Source organism: Myotis nattereri, assembly GCF_964212035.1.
Source record: "Myotis nattereri genome assembly, chromosome: 13".
NCBI classification, from domain to species: Eukaryota; Metazoa; Chordata; class Mammalia; order Chiroptera; family Vespertilionidae; genus Myotis; species Myotis nattereri.
In genome coordinates this window covers 6,800,148-6,824,529 of record NC_138088.1, presented here as the reverse complement: position 1 = coordinate 6,824,529, position 24,382 = coordinate 6,800,148, and the positions used below count along the sequence as shown (strand labels likewise).

Genomic DNA, 24,382 nt, shown 5'->3' with positions numbered 1-24,382 from the left:
TCTCAAACCAGGGAGCGGGACTCTCTCTTACCTGTGGCCGAGGGGCTCTGGGGGTGGCAGGGATGCGGAGGAGCAAGGCTGGGCTCGGGAAGCCCCACGAAGTTGGGGGCAGCAGATGCGGGCCCAGCGGTCGGAGCCCTGTGTCCGGGGACAGACGGTCGGGATGAGGGTAAGGACAGTGTGCCACCCTCTGTCCGATGTGCCACTGTGCAGAGCAGAACCCTCTCCGACTGTCTGGCAAACCCAGAGGCCCCACCGCGGCTTTTATACCTTCCCACCAGTCAGCTACTGTCACGAGGCCCAAAATAGCTGTCAGGGAGGCTCTCAGGAAAACAGCTCGGGGGCGGGCCTGGCCCAGCGCCCACCAGGAGCAAGTGTTTGTGCCGCGGGAGGCGCTGGAAGTGTTTACTCTGCAGGGCAGGGGCGGGACGGGCACCACTGCCGGTCACCTCAACCCAGGCCGGGAGAGGCTGCCCTAGGGCTGCTACCACCACCTAGTGGGTGGGTGTAACCCACCCACTGTGGGTTACACCAGCCCCTGAGCCCCAGACACTCCAGCCTAGAGCCAGAGTGGCGGAGCCGGAGCCTGCCCTGCCCCCCCCCCGCGCCCCCCCCTCCCCCAGGAGGCCCTGCCCTGGAGGCCTGCTGCCTAAGCCTGCGCCAAGGTGACAGTGCCCACCCTGGCCTGGGACCAAGGCAGCGCCCAGGGTCCTGGTTTTACTGCTTCCCAGATGTAGTACTTTCCAGTGGTGATGGGGCTGCGACCCGCACGGTGCGGGTGGAGGGCGCCCTGTACTGCGCTGATGTTGGTGCGGCCGAGGCTCCCAGACCGAGTTTCCTGGCTGCTGTGTGGACAGCGGCTGGGTTCCCGTGGGACACCGTCCCAGCCACGCCCCCCGCCGTGCCCCTGCCAGGTGTGGGCCAAGCAGGCTCATCTGGCTGGCCTGGCCTTGCACCTAGGTTTCCCCAGGGAGGTCCCCCAGGAGGAGGGTGCGTGTTGGGGGGTTTGAGTGTCCGGGGAGTCCCATGTCCGAAGGGCTGGGTCCTGGGGGACTGCGGGAGGCGGGCAGTGACTCTGAGGCCCGGGCCGGGGCAGAGGCTCACTGTGCAGGCCCCACAGGAGGAAGGAGCTCTGGTCATCGAGGGGCTCCTCAACATCGCCTGGGGGCTGAGGCGGCCCATCCGCCTCCAGATGCAGGATGACCGGGAGCCGGCACCTCTCATCAGCCGCCTGGACGCCGGGCAGCCCAGCTGCCGCCTGTGAGTGCTGGGCTCGGGTGGCTGGGTGGCCTCCGTGGCACCTGGTCAACCTGAGCTTACTGTTTGGGGTGTTGGTGGGGGGTCCTGGGCCTCAGGGCAAAGCCCGCTCCTGTAGGGGGCACAATAGTATGGCTCAGCCCTGTCCCCTCATGACAGCGTCAGCCCACAGCCTCCCCTGCCCACGGCAGCCTCGCCCCAGGGGGGTCTCTCTAGATGGCAGCCAAGGCGCTGCCCTCCTGAGACTGTCCCAGGGTCCATCCCGCCAGTTGTGTTTCTCAAACATCCACATGAGCCACCTGGTCTGCAAAGAGAGGGCTGTAGATTTCACCTGCTACTGCTCTGCTTTTATTTTAATATCAGAATTTATGTTTATAAATTTACCAACATTTAATATCATCATTTCCCCCTTCAAATATTCAAATCAAGTCGCTGCTGCGAGGACCCTCAGCACCTTGACCCACTGGCGCACCCACAGGTGTGCCCAGTCACGCGTAGCAAATTCCAAGCAGCACAGGCTTAGCACGGAGCTCATTCACGTGCGCAGTTAGGGGGCTGGTTCCCATCAGGTCTATTCCTTCCCCAGCCCAGAGGCCCAGGGGTCGGCCCCCTGAAGGTTGCCCTGCCCGGCTCTCCCCAGGCCTGAGGGATGCCGGAGCCCACGTGGCACAGGGCAGAGGACTCGGCCTGCCTCCGCCTGGTGGCCCCGTGTCCTGCAGTGGCAAAGCAGAGCCACAGGGTCCTCGGAACAGACCCCCTCTTTGCCCAGCAGACACTTGGCCATACTGTGTTTTTCTTTCAATATTTATGCTGACTCTGGTGTGAAATCCCAGCCTCCCCTCGGCCTGTCCGGCGTCTGGCTTGTGTGCCGTCCACACAGGCAGCTGGCCCTCTAGGTCACTCTTCTCTGCCGCATCGTGCTCATGTCTTTCCAGAAAGGAGCCGCTCCTGCAGGGTGGCACTGCCCAGCAGCCAGGCCCTCAGCCCTCCGAGCACAGGCCTGAGAGTGCCAGCGACAGCTCAGGTAAGCGGCCCAGCGGCCGGGGCCTGCGCTCAGCCTGGTGGGAGGGGGCTTGGCCCGGGGCCCCGCCTTGGAGAGCAGTGCTGGGGAGTAGCGAGGAGCCCCACTTGTCCTCAGGAGCAGCACAGGGTCCTCGTTGACGCCTCACGCAACGGGAAGGGAGCAGGGGTGACGTGGTTCGTCGGTGACCGGCCCCCTCGCGTGCAGTGTTACAGGAAGAGGGAACAGTTCGCAGAGGGCCTGGCGCCCTCCTGGCCGCGCAGGCCGGGGCCTCGTCCTCACACTTGGGGTCCATAACTGCCCCCCTGGCCTCCATGCCCCCCATACCCAGTGAGGGGCCTGTTCAGAGCAGGGGCTGAGCTGCCAAAGACCTGCCCTGGGTGCCCGGAGGCGAGGCCCACAGCTGCGGCGCGGTGATGTGGTCGCACAGGTGGTCCTACCTGGGGGTCACCTTTCCTGCCGGGACCCGCCTCCACACAGGGACAGCGTCACAGCATGTCACCGGTGCTCCGCCGGGGCCTGACCCCGCCTCCCTTCCCGCTGCAGGGCCCCTGGAGGAGGACGAGGAGACCCCACAGCTGATGCGCACCAAGAGCGACGCGGCCTGTGTGATCCAGAGGAGGCCCAGGTGCCGCACCCCCGGCGAGACCCAGAGGACCCGGCGACACCGCTTCTCCATCAACGGGCACTTTTACAACCACAAGGTGACGTCCCGGCCTCGCCGCTGCCCAGGGCCCTGACGCTGACCACAACCAGCCCCAAGCACAGGCAAAACCCCTGGGCCCGCCACACGCCAGGCAGGATGGCCACGTCAGTACCCGCTCCACCTCCCTGTGTGCAGGTGGCCGTGCAGGTGGAGAAGCGGGGTCAGGGCAAGCCCAGCGTCCCATCAAAATAACGTCCCAGTTCCTGACCCCAAAGCCTGTACTTTTCACCACAGACTCACTGTCCATCCACTCTCACACGCTGAGTCTGTCTTTGGTCTGTGCAGGTCTTCGTTGGGCAGCGTTCCCTGAGGTTCATCTGGGTACAGTGTCCTGGGGACCATGCACCCTGCTGGCACTTTGCAGGGCGAGTGAGCTGGCGAGGCCGAGGTGTGCCGGGCACATGCGGCTGCGTCAGAGAGTGCGCGCTGCCCCTGGTTCCCGGCACGCAGCCTTTGTCCCAGCGTGTATTGTACCAAGCTCAGGGAGTGACATCATCAAACACACTGAACGGCCAGAGGAGAAGCTGGTCGTTACTGCAAAGGGCACGAGTGGCAGCTTGGGTGAGGCCTGGGTGGAGTCTCCTGTGACAGGCACATCCTGGGAATGGAGCAGGGGCTTCCAGTTCGAGCAGCAGCCCAGGAACCAGTGTGAGGGGATGGAGGTCCCGGGGTCAGAGTGGCAGAGCAGCAGCTCGGGCGAGGCCTGCCCCGAGCCATTCAGGCCACGCCGGGGGAGGCCTGGCCTTCAGGGTGAGGACATGAGCAAGGCAAGTCGACAAGACCCTGCTTGGCTGTCGGGACCTCCCAGCGCCCCCCGCCCTCCCGCTAGGGTGCAGCGAGGGTTGAGGGGCAGCGGGCTAGCTTTGCTCCGCCCAGGAAGACCCAGGATGGCTTGAGGGTGCCGTTTCCTGGAGGAGTGAGCGACCCGGACTGAGCTGAAGGAGAGATTGAGAATGGGCCAAGGCACTGCATGCAGAGAAGCCTTCTAAGGACTCGGGTGTTCTTTACGTCTCTTCCCCTCGCAGTGGCCGGGCTCCTCTCTGTATCGCATCCTTCCTGGGGACCGAAGGCCTAGGCTGCTTCTGTAGCCCAGAGTCATTCCACATTTTCTCTGTGGAGAAGGCAAGTCCAGGCTGAGCCTGGCTCTGGTACTGGGACCAGCTGGGGACACACCGCAAGTCCCAGTCACCTCCCGAGGAAAGCTGAGCGAGGGCCAGACAGGACGTGCGCATCTGAATCTGGGGAGTGGGGCGCCCAGGAGTGGGGTCACGGGAGGCCCTGGTGCCCAGGGGGTGAAGCATGGGGCTAGCTCAGAGCACTTTGTGGCGCAGCGTTTTTGAAAGGTTATTCCGGGCACCGGTATGTGGAATAATCGAAAGGGCCGAGCCTGGAAGGGCAAAGTGGGAAGCTGGGCACCCCTGGGAGAGTGGAGCGGAGTGGACTCGAGGACTCTCTGCCTTAGAATCAGCAAACACCTGGTGCACTGATGGATAGAACGAGGAGGGAGAGGCCGGTCCCCGTCCCTTGTGAGTTACCTCAGCCCACTGGTTCCGAGGAGCAGAGGCTGCCCTGGTAGCTCTGCAGGCGTCTTTCTCAGTCAGACTGAGCCGTCCCAGCCTCCCCGCGTGTGCCCAGGCATGGGCACGGCTGGTACGCGGGTCTGTGTGTGAGGCAGGCGCCGGTGTTCCCAGAGCCCCGTCCGCCTGCTGCTCCGCGCTCCTCAGCCCGTGGCTGACAGTGCGCCCGGCCCTGAGCGTGCCAGCCCGGCCCCGGCCCTGCCTTGACCCCCCTCCCTGTGCAGACCTCCGTGTTTACGCCTGCGTATGGGTCCGTGACCAACGTGAGGGTGAACAGCACCATGACCACCCTGCAGGTGCTCAGCCTGCTGCTCAGCAAGTTCCGGGTAAGTGTGGCCCGAGCGCCTGGTCCCCGAGCGGGTGGTCTTCCAGGGGTTGGCGACGGGGTGGGGTGGGGGGAGTTGTCTGTGGCCCTGGTAGAAGGTCTAGCAAGGTTTTCTCTGCTGAGCTGGGCTCTGGGGTTGGAAGCAGAGATGGTGGGGCGGGTGGGCCGGGTGTGTGGGATCTATGTGTGTGGCCCCGGGGGTGTGGTTGCTGCCAGGAGTCCCTCTGTCCCTGGTCTTGGAAGCCGGGTCTGACTTCAGCCTCTGCCGCTGCAGGTGGAGAACGGCCCCAGTGAGTTCGCACTCTACGTTGTTCACGAGTCGGGGGGTGAGTGCCGGCCTTTGCCCAGATCATAAAAACAAAAGGCAGGTTCCCACCTCGTTCCTTCTCTGGGGGCTGTGCTGGCTTGTGTGGCAGGCACAGGGCAACCTGCCCTCCTGGCCTTGGGACCCACTGTGCCTGCACCCCGAAGCCTCTCCCAGCCCGACCAGGGCACACGTGTCCCTTTGAGAACCCCCACTTCCCCCCGTGGGAAGCTTCCATCCTGGCTCACTTACTGGGAGGGCTGGGGAGGGTCACCAGCGTCTGTGAGCTGGAGGGAAGCCCTCAGCCCTGAGCAGTGCAGTGGCCGAGCCTGCGTCCTCTCGGCAGCCCCTCGGAAGGCGACTGTGGGCCCAGCCTCCCGGGTCCGCTTTCCTCCCCGCTCCCCTCCCTGGACGGTCCCTGCCCAAGTGGGTCTTTGTGAATGACATGGTCACACACACTCAGGGCCATGGTCTCAGCCAGGCCTGGAGGAGGGCCCCTGCGGCCCCTGACGGCTGTCGTCCATCCGGGAACAAGGCGCTCCTCATGCCCCCTGAATTTTGTAAACCACCTTTCTTTTCAGAGCGGACAAAATTAAAAGACTGTGAGTACCCGCTGATTTCCAGAGTCCTGCACGGGCCCAGTGAGAAAATTGCCAGGATATTCCTGATGGAAGCCGACCTGGGAGAGGAGGTGCCCCATGACGTGAGTGGGGCCGCGGCTTGGGAGGCCTGCTCCTGAGGCGGGGCTGGCGGACAGCATGGGGGCTCTCAGGGCTCCAAAGGTGTCCTTGGCCGCAGCCCTCTTGGACGTGGTCTCCAGGGACCGCGTGGCTGTCCCGAAGGGCCCCACGCGAGGGCCATGATGGCTCCAGCCCCACCCCCACCCCTCTGTGCCACCACCAGCGCCATGGGCTGCCTCAGAGGGAGATGTTGGTTCCAGGAAGCCACTGCCTGCGCTTTCCCCTGCCAGGTGGAACCTTTTCCTTCACTGCAGTGTTCCGTTGTCACTGCACTAAAGGTCCACACAGGGTTTCTGAGCGAGGGCCTGGCTGGGCCTGTGGACAGGCAGCTAAGTCCACAGGCAGCTAAGTCCACAGGCAGCTAAGTCCACAGGCCAGTACAGTTTCATGCCACTGTATGAAACAGTGTCCCCACCTGCACCCCAGACAGCACCCTGTGCGCCTCTGATCACTGTCTAATGCTTTTCCCAATACTTGGCTTAGTCTTTCCTCCCAGGGAGAGTAGCTGCCTTTGAGGAAAGGGCCCCCCGCCCGCCCTGGAGCACACAGAGCAGTGCTGGGGGTGGGAGGAGGGCAGCCACCTCCATGGGCATAAGACGTTGCTGAATTGGACCTATGGAAACCCTGAGGGAAAGAAAACGTTTCTGGCTTCTAATTTAAAGCACAATAAAATGTTCTTGGATTTTCTAGGTTGCTCAGTACATTAAGTTTGAAATGCCGGTGCTGGACAGTTTTATTGAAAAATTAAAAGAAGAGGAGCAAAGAGAAATAATCAAACTGACCATGAAGTAAGCAGCACTTAAAGGGCCAGTCATGGGTCCTAATCATCAGGCAAGCCTGCAGGGTAGAGCATCCAGGGCCAGTGCTTAAAGGGCCAGTCCTGGGCCCTGTCCATCAGGCCAGCCTGCAGGGTAGAGCAGCAGGACCAGGGCTGGGAGAGCTCTCTCCTCCAGACGTGCCAAGTGCCCTCGCATGGCTCAGGGAAGCCTGCCAACCCTGGCTTTCCAGCCAGGCCCTCTGGCCCCCTGCTTGGCATTGATACCAAGTTGGGTGGCAACTTGCCAGAATAGCAGGAGGCAGCCCACACCCCCATCCAGCACCTCACCAGATGGGAGGGACACAAGCTGCTGAAAACCAGGCAGCAGAATCAGGCAGGAGCATGCTGGACCCTGGAGCAGGGCTGGGAGTTCTGCCGCTGATCCAGCTCTACTCACGGTCAGCCTGCTCGGGGCTTTCATGCCAGTGGGAGTCTGAGCCTGTGAAAGGGGCGGTTGTTATAACTCAGGTGCAGGGGACCAGTTTAGTGGAAAGGTGAGCAGGTGTCACCTGGCAGCTCCTGGGGAAGCTACACAGGGTCCAACTGTGAGAGGTTAGCCAGGTTACATGCCCCTCTGCAGAGCCAAGCATGGAGAGGACACGTGCGAGGTGCCATGCCAGGGCCGGAAACAGTCCCTCTTAGAAAGGGCGGGGCGGGGAGGGGACTGCTCACTGCTAGGGCCTGAAGTTGAGGACTGGCTAGGATTCTGGCTGAATGACCCGTGGAAGCCACCCCCGCCCGCCTCTCTCCCCCACACTTCCGTCTGTGCAGCTGAGCCCCATGTGGGCAGTCAGCAGGGTCACTGAAGGATTTAGGACCTGAAAAGGCCCTGGGGCCACCCGGTCAGTCTTTCCAGGGTGCAGAAAGGAAACAGGCCCACGGTGAGGAAGCTTGCAGCACAGGTGACTGCTGAGCCCCGGCTTGAACCCAGGGCTCCGATCCTGGCTCTGTGCTCTGTCCACTCCAGCACGCGCCTGTCCATACCGGACAGTCTTGGGAATGGAAATGGCAGCATGTAGCTGTGAGGCTGGCAGCGTGTGCAGCCCTGTTTGCCTGCCTCTGGCAGCCCGTGGGCCCACAGGGTGTACGCCTGGCTCTTCCCTCCTGGCAGAAGGCAGGCGGTGGCACTAATCAGCCAGTCAGGAACCCTCCTGGCCTAGGCATCTGCAGCTCCCCCGCTCTGCTCCCCTCCCCCGCCCCATCCCTTGCAGTGTCAGTGAGTCTGTTGGCTGTGTCTCCCTCTAGGTTCCAAGCCCTGCGTCTGACGATGCTGCAGCGCCTGGAGCAGCTGGTGGAGGCCAAGTAGCCAGCCGGAGCCCGCCTCTCCCGAAGCCACCAGCAGCCAGTGCACACCCAGTGCCTGCGAGCGGGCCCTGACTGGCGGCCCCACCTGAGGAATCAGCACCTGCCTACCTGCCTAAGTACCACGAATCCCACATCCCTGGTTCTTATCTCCAAGGTGAGCACTCGCAGGACCCAGACGCTGGCCTGAGTAGCAGGAACTTGCTGGTGGGGTTTCCTGCTGGTTCAGTGGGAGCTGCATGAAAGGCTGCTCTGGGCGCTGAACAGCCCTGGCGCTGATACCTGCCACTGGATGGCGTGGCTAGTCCTGTTCACGCCACACCTCCTGCTTAGGAGAGCAGTGCCTACCGGCGCCCTGGGAGCTGGCTCAGCCCCGCAGGGCCCAGCCCCGTCCTCTGCGTCCACGTGAGCCACCTTGTGCTGCGCTCAGGAGCTCTGCCGGGATGGAATGTGCCTACTCCCAGCATCACTTCACCATGGCGTCCCGGGCTCCTGGCCTCCAAACATCTGATGTCACTCCGTGAGCCTCACACAGCCCAGTGCGCCGGAGGCAGAGGCCGGACAGGAATAAGACCGCAAGCACCTCTTCTCTCTGCAGCACTAACTCTAAACTTCCTCCGCAAGACCTGAAGGAATTCTTATAAGGAACTCACTGAGGAGGTGGCCCACATGGCATTGGATGTACGACACCTTGTGGGAGAGTCCGGGGTCCAGGGGCTGTAGTCAGCAGCTCGAGAAGGCAGTGCCCAGGCCCCGCCACACTGTCCCTCTCTGGGCTGCAGCCTCCATGCAAAGTACTTCCCTCAAAGGTGTGCGATGAGGAGAAATGTCGGCCTGCGGAGAAAGGGCTTTGAATTCATTGGGGCCAGACACTGAACCATGTGGGTTGGTCAGCTGATGGAGAATTTCTGGAAGGAATAAGAAGTCTTCTGCAAAACTATGCAACAATTTATGTCAGTCGTGGTGTGTGTCAGCAAGCTAAAGACCAAATTCTTTTCCCACTGCCGGTGGGGGGCAGACTTAAAGGGGAGAACGAGCGAGGCCTCCAAATGCAGGCGGCGAGATTCCCCCTCCTCCTCAGCAGCGGCTCCTCGGAGCGCCCACAGGAGCAGAGCTGGGGAGCAGCCAGGCTGCGAGGTTTGCTGTCTGCGCCACTTGGCAGCGCGGTTTCCTAGGTGCTCAATAAAGGTGTGCTCCACTGAGCTGGAGGAGGCAGCTCCACTGAGCTGGAGGAGGCAGGACCACGCCTTCCTTTCGCTTATGTGTGTCACCTGACCCCCTGCTGTATTTCTGAGACTCTTACCCTGGAGAGTGTGTGGCTGAATTTGGCAGATGAGCCAGAGCTGAGCCCCATCGCTGCCTGTGCACAGACATAACTCACTCATTTTTGTGCATATCCTGGGGATGGGTGTGGGGCCTGAGGACAGAGGTGGCTGCCGGACATGGAGGAGGGGTCATCCCTGTGGGGGTCTGTGGGTGGCCTGGCCGGGGAACGTAGGGTCATCCCGAATCACAGATTCTCAGCATCAGGAATCTTCCAGGCACGGGCTCAGGTGGGTGGCGGCAAGGCCAAGGCGAGGGTAGGAAAGAAATCCAACAGGTCATTTTACTCCCCAGCCGCTATTTACAACCTCAGGTGTAGCACAGCTGCCAGCCAGTGCTCAGCAGTAACTGAGTGACTTCCTGTGCCAGCCTCTGCTCCGCCCTGGAGGGACAAGGACAGAGCCCCAGTCCACCGCAGTTCGGGGCTCCCTCATCGGGAGGCACCCTGAGAGCAGGGAGCCAGTGAAGGGCCCTGGGAGGAGGCCCACGGCTGAGCCTGGGTGGTTACGACTGTGTGTGGCATGCCAGGCCGAGAGACACCTGCCAGCCCGGGGCAGGCCAGGCCTGGCACACGGGGAGCCATAGGGTCAGGAGCCCTCTGTAAGCACTCACCTGTTTGTGGGTTTGTTAGCGTAGGCACCTACATATATAGATATATTTTTAATCCTTACCAGAGGATATGCTTTATTGATTTTTAAAGAGAGGAAGGGAGACAGAGAGAAACATGGATGTGAGAGAGAAACATCGATCGGTCACCCCATAAGTGCTGTGACCAGGAATCGAACCCATAACCTTTTTGGAGTACATGCAAATGCTCTAACCAACTGAGCCAGCCGGCCAGGGCCATAGCTAGATATTAATAAAGGAAGGGAGCACAGGGAAGCAGACTTATTAAGCATAATATGCTGGGAAGCTGAATCGGACACTGAGCCTGCTTGCTCCGCTAGGCAGCCACAGCTTCACACTCCCCTGGGGGACCTCTAATTCCCAAAGGAAGCAGAACGGTTGTTACTGGTCATCACCAAGGGAGGCGTACAAGCAGCAGGAGAAATTCCCCTGCTGGGCACACGCGCAGCAGAAGCCAAGGTGAGGGTGGATGACGCAGGAGAGGGGCTTCTACTGTGAGGCATGCGCAGTAGGACCCAAGATGACACTTAGAGGTCTGTCAGTCTAGCCTGGGATAAGGATCGGATTGGATAAGGGACACAATCCCAGAAGAGCTAGGAAATGGATTGGTTAGGGGGAGGATCCCATACAAGCCCAGCAAAGATTGGGAAGTTGACTGGTTAGTTTGAAAGGATGCATGGTCCTTCCCCAAGGCCGAGACAGTATAATCCAAGCTTAACAAAGCTCTCGCTCTTGCTGGGTAACAGAGCTGGCCTGTTGGTTCCTGCGTTCTCTCTCCATAGTAACCATGCGGCCCTAGCCGCCGCTCACTACAGTAGCAGGATGGCACAAAATCTCTGGCCCTGTTTCTGGGCCTGGAGAGCAAGGTTGGATTTTTTATGGCAGGACAGACGGAGATGAGACATTGGGATCCCAGGGGCAGTCCTTTGATTTTGCATCTGGCGCCACACTACATCCAGCACGTCACAACCCCCCGTACTGGGTTTCCAGAATGCTTCCCTTGCGAGTCTGTGAAAGAACCCCATTCCACCGACAAGAGATTGAGGGTGTTTTTTGCAGTTCTTACAATATTATTTAATTTAATGCTGGTCTAGATAAGTGTCACTTTTAAAATAGACATTATCAAAACTAACTTCTGCATATCATGGCTAACAAACGCCACCAGCACAGGAAAGGGGAAAGGGGCACTTCCGTGATCATCTGAGGGCTTCACGAGCCTTTTTATCGGCACTACATCTCCTCTTCAGAGGCCGTTTGAAAACCTGCGCGTTAGCTCCCTGTGACACCTCCGTTTCAGACCCTCCCCAGTGGGCTCTGTGGTTTCCTCCATGGTCTTCTCTCCACAGGCCTTCCGTATTTCTCAGATGCCCCTTCACTAACTAGCGTCTCAGGCAGTAAGTGTATCCCAAGATTGACTGAAGATTCCGGTGAGAGCATGCCCTCTCCTACAGCAGGACTGTCTTCCCGGGCTTGGGCTCAGGAACCAGAGAAAATAACAAACAGGATGAAATCAACATGATTGCAAAATAGCAAGTGGACTCAGGAAGAACGGTGGTTTGGCCAGAACAAATAGAAAGGCATCGAAAAACACCTTGTTTTTCCCCTGGTGACAGCCATACTCTACCTGCTTGGGATGTTTACCAGAAAATGGATTCAAGACCTTCCCACTGTCAAAATAAAACGGGGCCTTTCACCCAGGAACATCTGGTCCCTTGGTCCCTGGGACACAAAGCACAGGCCAGGCCAGGTGGAGGACCTGGCAATGCCCACTGTGCCCGTGGGGGCGGGACAGGTGCCCTGCAGCTGCAGAACAGGAGCAGGTTGTCCTGAGCAGGTGTCCTGGTGGGCAGCAGCCCCACCTCAGTCCCACAGCCACGATCAGCCAGGAGATGCGATCAGAGCCAACCCGTTCCCAGTGTAAAAACAGCTGGACAATGTGGATGATATGGGCCAGTTTCTAGAAAAATACAATCTTCCAAAACTGAATCGGAAAAAGTCAGAAAACCTGGATAGGCTGATAACAACTGATGAAATTGAGCACACTCCAGACCTATTCCGGGCCGACCACTTCAACCCCGCAGACCCTTAAGACCTTCCCCCATCGAACTCACACCCTATCACATTGCCTAGGGGCACCCCTAACTGCTCCCTGGGGTGTGGGGCCAGCCTGGGCAAGAGGCCATGGTGTTCTTGTCTCTGGTCGTTTTGGTTGTCAGGGACACTGGCTTTAGATAGATAGATAGATAGATAGATAGATAGATAATAGATAGATAGATAGATAGATAGATAGATAGATAGATAGATAGATAATAGATAGATGATAGATAGATAGATAGATGATAGATAGATAGATAGATAGATAGATAGATAGATAGATAGATAGATAGATATGCATAACCCATGGACACTTTTAGTAGTATGGTGAAGGCCGGGGGTAGGGGGGTGGCTGCTGTGGGGTGGAGTGGGTCAATGGGGGAAAAAGGGGGACATCTCTAATACTTTCAACAATAAAGATAATTTTTTTTTACAAAAAAAGAAAAAAAAGCAAAGCCAGTTACTTGTGCCCATTTTCTCATTTGTAAAATAAGGATAATAACAGTTCCTATCTCTTAAAGTTATGGGAGGTTTTTTAGTCAACTTTGTTACAGTAACAAATAACACCAAAAATCTCAATGACAAACAGAGCATTTATTTGTCATGTTACATGGGACTGTAGGTGGCTGCAGGTGGGCATATGTATCTCCGCTCCACATGTCTTCTCTCAGGTCCTACTGGAGGAGCAGCCCCCACTTGGCACACAGTATTCCCAAGGCAGAGGCAAGAAGAGTGGAGGCAGAAACGATGCTTTAAAGCTTCTTCTGGGACATGGTACACTCATGTCCGCTCACTCACACGCAGTTGGCCAATGCTATTCACACCTAAAGTCAGCGTTAGTGGGATGGGCTGTCGTTCCCTGGGAGGCAGTGAAAGTCGCACGGCAATAGGCAGGGATGTAAAATACAAAAAGGGCAGTGTAAACGCTTGGAAACAATCCTATCACAGGAATATGGACTGAGATGCTGCAAACAGTGCCTGGCACATGATAAGCGTTCAGTAAGGCTTGACTATAATTATACTAATAAGTGAAGGCATAAAACCCTGCTTGTTTCCTCTCCCTCTCTTTCTCCTTTTTCTTTTCATCTTCCTCCTCCTCCCCACCCCATACCCTTTTCTGTTTCTTGCCTTTGTCCATCCTTACCTCCTACTCTGTCCATTCCTGGCTACCTACGCACCTGTGTTGCATGACTTTCATCTCGCTCCTTTTCAAAATTCATTTTTCTTTTTTTTTTTTTTTAATTACCATGTTTCTCTTTTATTAGATAGGATGCTTTATGATTTTCTGATAAGTCTCTGGCTCTGTTAAATTTTCTTTTTTTTTTTTCTGGCAGTCACCGTGCCATAATTTTATTTTATTTTTTTTATTATTATTATTTTTATTGCTTAAAGTATTACAAAGGGTATTACATGTGTCCTTTTTTTCCCCCCGCCCTTGACAGTCCCCTAGCCTCCCCTCTAACTCTCTACTTCTCTGATCTACACATCTGGGCCTTCTGTGGTTGGCCAAACTGTTTTCAGGTAACTAAAGAGGCAATTCACCTTTATGTGGGACATGGGAGGAGTTAGTCTTAATTAATGACTGTCTTACTAATAACAGGTTTTTAAATAAATTTTATCTCATTTTAATGTACATAGAGCAAACAGTCCCCGCAGATGTGCAGAAAAAAGTCTGGAGCCGGGGTCTGGGTGGCGGCCCCTCGGCCCTGACGGAAGGCACAGGGCTCCTCCTCGGCCACAAGGAGCAGCGGGAGCAGCGGGAGCAGCGGGAGCAGCGGGAGCAGCGGGAGCAGCGGGAGGAGCGGGAGCAGCGGGAGCAGCGGGAGCAGCGGGAGGAGCGGGAGCAGCGGGAGCAGCGGGAGGAGGGAGCCACTGGGAGAGGGGCCGCGACCATAGAGTCGCTCCGCCGCGTTCCTAGAGCCGCTGCGGCGCCTGTACTTCCGGTGTCTGGAGGGCGCCGAGCGGGGAGCCAGGGGGTCGGCAGGGGTCCGAGAGGCGCAGTGAGCGGGGCGGCGGGGGATCGGCCGGGTCCGGGAGGCGCGGTGCGTGGGGCCCGCGGGGCGCGGGGAGCGGGCGGCAGGCCCGGGGGGCGGGAGGTGGGGGTGAGAGGGCCTGGGCAGGCCGGGCGTGGCGGGGGCGGGGGCGGGGGCGGCGGCCGGCGGAGGCCCGGGGAGCGGGAGGCTCTAAGGGGCCTGCAGCGGGGCCGGGGCGGCGGGCGGGCTGCTTCCTGTGCCTCGGTCGCCCCGGGTGTTGGGGCTGATGTCCGAGCAGCACCGCGCTGCTCTGAGGAGCCCCGACTGACAAGGACGCTCAGCCTCTGACCCAGCGGTTCTCAACCTGTGGGTCGCGACCCCTTTGGGGGCCGAACGACCCTTTCACAGGGGTCGCCTAAGACCATCGGAAAACACATGTATAATTACATTGTTTTTGTGATTAATCACTATGCTTTAATTATGTTCAATTTGTAACAATGAAAATACATCCTGCATATCAGATATTTACATTACGATTCATAACAGTAGCAACATTACAGTTACGAAGTAGCAATGAAAATAATTTTATGGTTGGGGGTCACCACAACATGAGGAATGTATGAAAGGGTCGCGGCATTAGGAAGGTTGAGAACCACAGCGGCTAAGCGCTGGTGGCCTGGCTGCTGCGGTGTCCTCCCGGTCCGGCATGAAAGCGGGCGCAGTCCTGTTAGCGGCTCCCAGAGCAGCGGGCGCTGCCCTCAGGCTCCCCGCGCCGCCCGCTGCAGCCACCGATGCCCACCTGAGGCCCAGAGCTGGCCGCACGCACGCCTGTTGTGCTGTGCCGCCCGGGCAGGCGCGGGCCCTGCCCCGCGGGGCGGCCGCCTGGAGCCGCCATGAGAGCTGAATACACGGCCCGTGTCTGGCCTGCAGGCACCTGGAGTATCATTTCCCATCTACAGTGTCGGAGGTGCATTAGGTGGGCTCTGAGTTTCCTGCCAGATCTCACTTCTATGGTATTAAAAAGTAAAGGTGTGTTTTTTCAGTGTATAATTACTATTATAGCTGTTTTTTGAACTCCAGTACCATGGACCTAACAAATGTCTCCTCGTAATAGATGTTCTATACTATATTTACTACAGTTAAAGGATAAGTAGCCATATCGCTGTGATTTTGTTTTGAATGCAGTTTGCTCTCTGATACTTACCATACTTGCAGCAGATATTATTATTAAATATCCAGATAAATTCCCCAGCGCTATCAAGCCTGAACTCTCAGTTATACAATAAGATGAAGGGACGGCGGAACACTGATGTCATTTGTGTTTTCATTATTTGCTTTAGAAGCCTGTTTGCAAGGACCCAGCCTAATTTTTCAAAGTCTACTTCCTGACATCTGATGTGGAAAATAGTTCCAATAATTTTAATATTTTTGCAGCCTAGTTTCTTGTACATTTTCACCTACTTGGAGTTTACATAACTTTATATGTAAATAAATTGATTTATTTGAAATTTTGAGTTTATTTGGCATTTGGGTATTTTTTAAATTCCAATCCTATTTTTATATGTAATCTTTCTTCTCTGCACCCTTTTTTCTATTGTTTCTTTCACTAGCCTGTAAAAGTTCTTTAAAAATCTCTTTCAAAACACAATCCTCAAGTTTTCAAAGAATTGTCCTCTTTGATCATTCAAATCTAGAAAAAAAAATAAAGCATTTCTTTATTGACATTTTTCTCATCCAGCATTTGTTAAATCAACTCACAGAAACTTACTACTCCTTATAGTTCCTACTTTCAAAACAGTTTACGCTAAAAGCTAGAGCAAAGTTGTTATCTATAGCTGTGAAAGTAGAATGGCTAAATGAATAAGGACAAATATAGGTGTCCCAAAAAATGTACACACACACTTTAAATATAAAGGCAGTGTTTATTAAAATACATTTCATTTTCAAAATTGTGCTATTAGCTGTTAAAGTGTGTATACATTTTTGAGGCATTCTGTAGTTAATAAAAGCATGATTTGTCATTTCTTTCTTTAATTTGGACTCCTTAAGTAGATAGCCACCAGTGAGACATTTAACATGGGAGTAAATATTAAGACATAATGATACTTATTTGCTAATACTAAGTTTAAACTCTGGAATTATTAAAATTACTTTGCAAGTATTTTTTCCTCAAAATTGTTTTTGTTTTCATATATATTGAATACTTTTTAAATTTAAAAATGGAAGCAATTTGGATGGATCTAAAGAGGTATCAAGTTAAATAATTAACAAATCATCTGTAATTTATTTTTGTTTTTTCTTCTACACCCAGAAAAGTCTGAGCTCTGTAGCTCTAAGAAGAGAAACATTAATTCAGAAGAAGCAAGTGGACTCTGTTAAGAATACATTTGGCTCTCACAATGCGGTTAGGAAAACTGAAGGGAGGTATTTCTCGGAGCGCAAGCCAAGGAAAGACCTCTGAGAACCAGCGCAAGAGAGGCTGGCAGCGGCAGAAACGGGGAATACGGTTTGACTCAAGCTTGAGTAGACGGAGAAGAAACTTGGATGAGAAGCCCTATAAATGTACAGAATGTGAAAAAAGTTTCAGTCAGAGCTCGACCCTTTTTCAACACCAGAAGATCCATACTGGAAAGAAATCCCATAAATGTGCTGATTGTGGGAAAAGTTTCTTCCAGAGTTCTAATCTCATACAGCATCGACGGATCCATACTGGGGAAAAGCCCTATAAATGTGATGAGTGTGGAGAAAGGTTTAAACAGAGCTCAAATCTCATTCAGCACCAGAGAATTCACACCGGAGAAAAACCCTATCAGTGCGATCAGTGCGGCCGATGTTTCAGCCAGAGCTCCCACCTTATTCAGCATCAGAGAACCCACACGGGGGAGAAGCCCTACCAGTGCAGTGAATGTGGCAAATGCTTCAGCCAGAGCTCTCACCTCAGGCAGCACACGAAGGTGCACAAAGAGAAGCCGCGCAAAACTCCAGGCAAAAACATGAGGGCAAAAACTCACGCAGTATCTTGGAAAACTGGCACAAAAAGGAAGTCGGTGGCTCGCCTCCGCTAAGTAAGGGCACTATTTCAGCCCTGTCTTAAAAACAAAAGGAAAAGGAAAAGCTGTCTCAGAACTAGAGATACTTTGTAATAGAGCCCTTAAACACTGTGTGTCCGTCCCTAGCATGGAGACATTGAAACACGGGGTTTAATGACATGGGCGGGTGGAAAGAAATTACCTGGGTCCCACTGTTCTCATTTCTGTAACCTGGAGTACAGAGAACTAAAAACATCTTTTTCGAGAATATAAAATTCTTGACCTTATTTGAAAGTGTTCCATGAGTAATTTTGACAAGAACAATCATGTTTTAATGACATGTATAAAAATTAGGAATTTCATTAACTTTGGTTTTAAGACTTTCTGTTGAAGGAATAATTAAAAAGGAAAAGAAGTGAATTCCATTGGTTTTGGACTTCTGTAACATGAAGTTTTATGTTTGTAAAGTTTTGTAGTATATTAATTATCGGTTTGTAAGTATGACTCAAGATTCACTATATTAAAATGTATTGATTTTTCACCGATTCTTAAGGCCCATCACTTTCTATTAACTTTCTTTTATTTCTTTCCTTCTTATGAACAGCTGTTAAATCAGTAGAATTTTCCTGTTTTTCACCAAATTCTTATTAAAAGATACTCTAAAAGTCAAAATGAAAACTGAATTAAGCCACAAGTTTTTTTGTGATGGCGTTACACTATGTCAGTTGTTTTCCAGAAGTTTTGATGTTCTCTTGTGCTCTGACAAACTGAGATAGCATTTTAGACCTACATGAATAAATAAACCATATTTAACCAAAACAATCTCAACTTGCTAATAAAAATCTACAGTGTACACACCTTCCTGCCTTTCCTTTGGAAAACTTTAAGTAATAGCAAATTACCTAAAGCAAAAGTTACTTAATCCAAATGTAGTTCAATGTGTAGATTTTGAAATCTAAGTTAAACTTTTCTGAGTGAAATTAATTATTTACAGTCTAGCAAACATCTCAGCTACCATCAGAACAGTGCTGTGTCCAACATTCTGTTCAGCCTTCAGCTCAGATTTTAATTCTATTAAATGTTAACATTCTGATTTTTTTGGTATCTTTTATAATCATGTCAGTTTCTAGTGTTATTAATGACAGTTATTCATAAAAAAGGAATATTTTGCATACTACCACCTTTTGTTTATTTTTCTCCCAGGAAATTATTTTAAGGATTGAAGCAACATCTAAAAGCGCAGCTTTGGAAGAATCACTTGTTTTGCCTGTTTTTTATTTCCTCAAACGTGAACTTTGTCTTCCTCCTGGCCTTGTACTTGGTGTAGGGTCTTAGAAGATGGCCTTGCTGGCAATAGTTTCATCCACGGGATATCCCAGAGTGTTGTGTGACTATGCGGTGATTGCAGTCATCTTTCACAAAAGACTTGATCTTCGCTTAGCAGGTGTCCTGTTAATCGGCCAAGTCACTTGGAAGCAGGGCCATGTTGAGGACCTACCATTAGCGTGTAGCAGTTCTGTGTCTGGAGTAACTTCTGGCTGGACCAACACCACTCTCTTAAATGTAATGAGATTTGCAGTTTTGACAGCAACCACGGGGTCCTGCAACAGAAAGACCTTTGTAAATTGTTAGATTTCATACTTTACATTTTTATCCTGAGTAAACTCTGTTCTCTATAAAAATAAAGCAGATACTCCAGAGTGTGATATATTCTCAGTTTGTGGTTTGCATTTCTTCTTAGAGCCCTAAAACCGGGAGCAAATAGGCCAGTACATTTGGTAGCCTATGGTAACCAACGTGGCACTGCGGCCTTTTCCTCCTTTTAGGAGCCCCTTAGGAGAGAAGAAATGACAACTGCTTTACATTGATTTGTGGATGGAAATGTTCCACTACTAGAAATGGACTAAGTCGTGGGCAAACTACGGCCCGCGGGCCGGATCCGCCCGTTTGAAATGAATAAAACAAAAAAAAAAAAGACCGGACCCTTTTATGTAATGATGTTTACTTTGAATTTGTATTAGTTCACACAAACACTCCATCCATGCTTTTGTTCCGGCCCTCCAGTCCAGTTTAAGAACCCATTGTGGCCCTCGAGTCAAAAAGTTTGCCCACCCCTAAGCACTGCCTCTGACTACACTGCTGTATGAAAATACGCTGCCCTCAGTCTGCTGAATTTCCACGATAACTCAGGTTTATCAAGCTGAATCCTTTTATTCCTCTGGCTCCTTATACAATCTCTGGATTTTTTATTTAGGGAAAGGGGAGCTCCAAGTTTGTTTTTTAATACTGTTGAAATTTCTTTTGCCCTACACCAATGAATAAGATGTTTAAAACCTTTGGCTTCCACATTCTTTATTAATTTATTCAATCTAATAAGTGCAGTAGAAATAAAATGGACAAGACAGCCTTAGCTTGAAGGAGCTAAGTGTAAGTGGATAGTCAAGAAGAGGAATTGGAATGTAAATGAGTAAAGCAAAGGGTACTGTGACAGACCCGGTGATCCTCAATTTCAGGTGCATCAGAATCACCTGGAAGGCTTGTTAAAACACTGATTTCTGGGCCCACTCCCAGAATTGCTTTCCAGTAGGTCTGGGCTGTAGCCAAATTTCTATTTCTAACCAGCTCTCAGGTGATGGTGATATGCTGGTCCAGGACCCCCTTGGAGGACCACTGCTATAACCCATTTACTGGGGGCAGTGTGTGCTATGTGAGACGGTGTCTAAGATGCATACATAATACTAATCTTTGATAAGGATAGGCAGGATTTAATGATGAAGACTTTGGGCCTTAGGGCAATGTGCTTGGGTTTGCATCTTGGTCACTTAGCAACTGGTCAATTTGAATTTTGTTCTTAAGTTGGATAAGATACTTGTGATTGAGTTGTAGGGGGAGTTATCCTATATAATAAAAGCCTAATATGCAAATTGTCCCCTCAAGAGTTCGACTGGGAGTTTGATTGCTCGCTATGATGTGCACTGACCATCAGGGGGCGGCGGGGAACATGGCAGGCGACATGGTGCTGGTAGCCCCGATGGGCCCTGATGAGAGCAGGACCGTGATGGGATGGTGGAGCAAGTTAGTGGACGGCTCCAGGCCAAGGCTGGTGCGAGTGGGGGCCTGATCGCCGGGCAGATGGTGACCAGTGGCAGCTGCAGGGGGTGGGGCCACTGCCTGGCTCCCTGGTGCTGAGGGAGCCAGGCAGGGGGGAGGGGATGGGGGGGCCCAGACCCGACCTATTGCCCTGCAGGCAGGATGGTGGAACAGGTGAGGGGGCGGTGCCAGGCCAAGGCAGGGTGCCAGGCAGAGCTGCAGGGCTGTGAGGCCGGGGCTGCGACCTGGAGCCTGATTCCCACAGGCCACCCCGAGGGCCCCCATCCATGCACGAATTCATGCACCGGGCCTCTAGTATGAAATAATGCAGGTAGAGAGCTTAGCATAGAGTCTGGGACATTGTTTAGAATTTACTGTTGGACTTAGATCATGAGAGGCAGAGAAGCTATTGAACCAAATCTGAAATTGTCGGCAAAAATAACACTTTCCATAAATTTAAAGGTGAGTTCTATTTTCCCCCAGAACCATCTAATAAGTTCCTAAGGGAAATTTAAGAACCTGTACGGTCCTGGCCAGTGTGGCTCAGTTGATTGGTGGAGGGTTGTTCCATACACCAAAGCTGGCAGGTTTTATTCCTGATCAGGGCACATACCCAGGTTGTGGGTTTGATCCCCATCAGGGTTGTGTGTGGGAGGCAACAGATCGATATTTCTCTCATTAATCTTTCCCTTTCTCTCTAAAACCAATATAAATAAGTAAATAAATAAACACCTATATGAATTTTTTGACAGGTAGTGGGAGTACCTCTTCTAAATAGAAGTACATGGCCATTATATGTATTCCCCATGTTAGGGAGACAAAGTAATTTCATGTTGTTGGAGAAGTAAATATCTGGGGTGGCTCAGCTGGAAGCACCCCAGCTTAACGAGGGCACTGCATGGACAAAGGACTCTCATGCAAGTCTTGTTCTGGACCGGGGCTTCTTACACTTCTTTACGTTCCTTAGAACTGTCACCAGGTGGCAGCAAAGGGGATATAATGGGGACATGCCTGTCTTATGTGCATTCAGCTTGTATCTTCCTTTGGAAACACCATCCTCAAAATGTGGGGAAGTTGAGGCCACCCTCTACAGTCAGATGGGACTCAGAAAAATGTGAAGGTGCAAGCATCATTTTTAAAAGTGAGCACATTTAGTCAAATTACCTGAATATTCTTCCAGTCCCACTGTAACTTAGATACTAACCACTTCCAAGGCACAGGAAGATAAGTCTTTTTCTACCAGGTGGCCCCTTCCTGCTAGATATCAATTTTTTTATTAAAACAAACGAGTTATTTTCTCTGCTTCCCTCTTAGTTTGCTCTCTACTGCCAACTCCTTGAAAGATTTCTCTCCTTGCCTGGCGTTGTCCGCTCAGTCCATTCCCATGCAGGTTCGCTCCGCCCTCTGGGAACATGGCCCGGGAACAGTGCGCACAGCAGCGCACGGCCGTTCAGGAGGCTCAGAGGAGGCTGAGAAGCCGCTGTGGGGCTTTGTGGGCTCCGCGCTCGGGAGGTGCTAGGCTGCGCCTGCGGCTCCTGCGTGGCGGGGGCTCGGGGGGCTCGGTGTGTGCGGCCGCCTGGCCTCTGTCGCCGGGCGGGGTCGGCCCCGAATGCGCAGGCGGCTGCGCCTGGGCCTGACCTCAGCCGCGTTGCACGCGGAACCCCAGGGGACCCCACGCCGGGAAATGGGGAGATTGGTGGGAGTGCATTTGAGTTTACTGGCCATCGACTGCATGCCGGGAGTTTTTACATAAGCGAGGAGTTTTTGTGAAAGGGAACGGCCTCGTGTAAGTCCATCCATGTCACGCGTGAAATCAGTCCACGTGGAGTGCCAGTTAAGGTTTAGATCCTGCCCGGCGTGTCCAGGTGCAGAACCCGGCGGAAACCGAATGAGTATCGCCGAGCCGACTTGGCAGGGAGAGATGGATGCTGGCGGCCTAGACTGCTGCTACCTGAACACTGCCTGGGCGCACAAGGGACCTAGGATGCCTTCGGTGAAGGAAAGCAGATCCAGAGACAGAGGCATCGATCAGACCATCAACCCTCAGAGGGAAGGTAGGGGAGGGTGGGGGTAATGGGGAGAGATCAACCAAAGGACTTGTATGCATGCATATAGCCTAACCAATGGACACAGATACCAGGGGGGTGAGGGCATGAGTTGCGGGGAGAGGGGCAATGGGGGGGATAAGGACACATATGTAATACCTTAATCAATAAAGAAATTAAAAATAAAATAAAATTACAGTAAAAAAAAAGAATTTGAAAACTTGATCTTCACAAGGGTTGCCCGGGTCATTTAAAATTTTCAAGAGTGTGAGGAAGACCAAAACTGTCTCTGGACAGTTCATAAATATACATTTAACGCAATGGGTCTGTGAGTAAATATTTAAATATATATTAAAAAAAGAAGCAGTTGTGGAGACTAAGGCTGGAGCCTTCCAGTGTGAGAACAGTTTGCTTTCCATACTTGGAACATTTTATCATGTGTATGCGTTATATTTATAATTAAGGTATAAATTTAAGGCCAGTTATATTCCTCAGCAAGACAGAGACCGGGGAGTACGGGAAGCAGGAGATGGGGTTCACAGCAATGGCGGGTGCTTTGCCCCTTTCCTGTCAGTGAGAAGTCCTGCTAGCGTTGCATTTCATAAACTTGCTGTCTCATCTGGTACTTATTCCTCTGTCCTCCTCCAGGTGTCTTTCTTTTCACTACGTCCAAAGGCTGAATTATATCACAGAGCCTATGTATGGGAACATAGGCAGTATTTATCTTAGTTCAAATTGCCACCATTATTTGGGTCTATATTTATACTTTTAATTCATGTCTGCTTATCTCTGCTTCATTATCAAACTTTTAATTATTGTAGCATAATAATATGTTTTACTCTAGTTTCCAAAATGTTTTTATTATTACCTAAACTTTAACCCAGGCACATTTTAAAATCAGCGTGTACAGTTCCAAAAACACTCTTGATATATTCCAAAATATAAAATTGATATTTTATTGGCTTATGGATTAATTTAGGATCATTAGACATCTTTACAACATTTATCCTCCTCTCTAAGGATGAGCTGGCCTTGCAGTTTAGTGTCTTGTTTTATATTTCTTAGTAAAAGAATAAAGGTTGTTTTACATATAAATCTTGCACATATATTACCAGGTACGTTTCTAGTTATTTTATCTTTTTTGTGACTGTTATAAATAGGTCTTTTCTCTACCACCATCCTTATTTTATTTTGTAAACATTACACTTATTAATTCCAATATAATTTCTAATAAATGAGTTAAATTTATCTGTTTATTTATGTTTATGTTTCTTGTAATTTTTGCCTTGTGAAATTTGGTGTGTATTAGTACATTTTATTAGTCAGGTAGGGCTGCCATACACAATGCCACAGATTGGTGGTTTAACAACCGAAACTTATTTTCTCACAGTTCAGGAGGCTGGGAAGTCCAAAGTCAAGGTGCCAGTTCTCTCTGTCTCTAGTGAGGACTCTCTTCCTGGCTTGTATATGGCCACCTTCTCATTGTGTCCTCACCAGGCAGGAAAGGGAGAGAGATTTAATAATGACTATAAGCTTGCAGTCATATCAGATTAGGGTCCTACTATTGTAACCTACTTAACCTTTTCCTAAATTTTATTTTTCAATTACAGTTGACATCTAATATTATTTTATATAATTTTCAGTGCACAGGTTAGTGGTTAGACAATCATATACATTACAAAGTGACCCCCCTCAATCTTTAAAGTACCCACTCTCATTGCACATAGTTATTATAATACTTAACTTTAATTAGCTCCTGAAGACCCTATCTCCATACACTCCACATTGTGAGTGAGTTAGGGCTTCAACACTGAAGTTTAAGGGGATACATTTCAGTCCATTGCATACATCAAGATGGAAAATGTTAGATCTCCATTGCTGATGGTACTCCTTTTAATCCAAATGTCATAATATTCCAATTTTATGTTTTTCCCATGTTTTTAAAATTTTCTGTATGGAAATAATAATAGTACTGCTATTATTAGAATTAAATACAATAATTGCTGTAAAGTAAAAATAAATAAATTTTCCAGGGAAAACAGCGTAAGACTAATGCAAACATTCCACTTAGAATAATAAGGGAAAAAAGAGCATAGTGTACAAAAGACATATTTAATATATTTTGAAAGAAGTCTCATTCTAGGCAAAAAGA

At 51.8% G+C, this 24,382-nt stretch overlaps 1 protein-coding gene across 2 annotated transcripts in view; it reads left to right on the top strand.

The window, feature by feature from the left end:
- RASSF4 (Ras association domain family member 4) overlaps nt 1-18,806 on the top strand; it is a 28,935-nt gene extending 10,129 nt beyond the window's left edge. The window contains exons 3-10 of one of the 2 annotated variants that reach the window (XR_013996757.1): nt 1,121-1,260; nt 2,193-2,281; nt 2,825-2,982; nt 4,786-4,887; nt 5,161-5,212; nt 5,772-5,893; nt 7,993-8,206; nt 18,299-18,806. Coding sequence is in view for 1 of the 2 variants with exons in the window: in XM_081105302.1 (XP_080961428.1) it covers nt 1,121-1,260; nt 2,193-2,281; nt 2,825-2,982; nt 4,786-4,887; nt 5,161-5,212; nt 5,772-5,893; nt 6,621-6,718; nt 7,993-8,053 (822 nt within the window). In the remaining variant the exon portion in view is untranslated. Of the gene's footprint in view, nt 1-1,120; nt 1,261-2,192; nt 2,282-2,824; nt 2,983-4,785; nt 4,888-5,160; nt 5,213-5,771; nt 5,894-6,620; nt 6,719-7,992; nt 9,291-18,298 lie in introns of those variants that run through there. The other variant, XM_081105302.1, reaches the window with a different exon arrangement.
- Nucleotides 18,807-24,382: the final 5,576 nt, after the last annotated feature.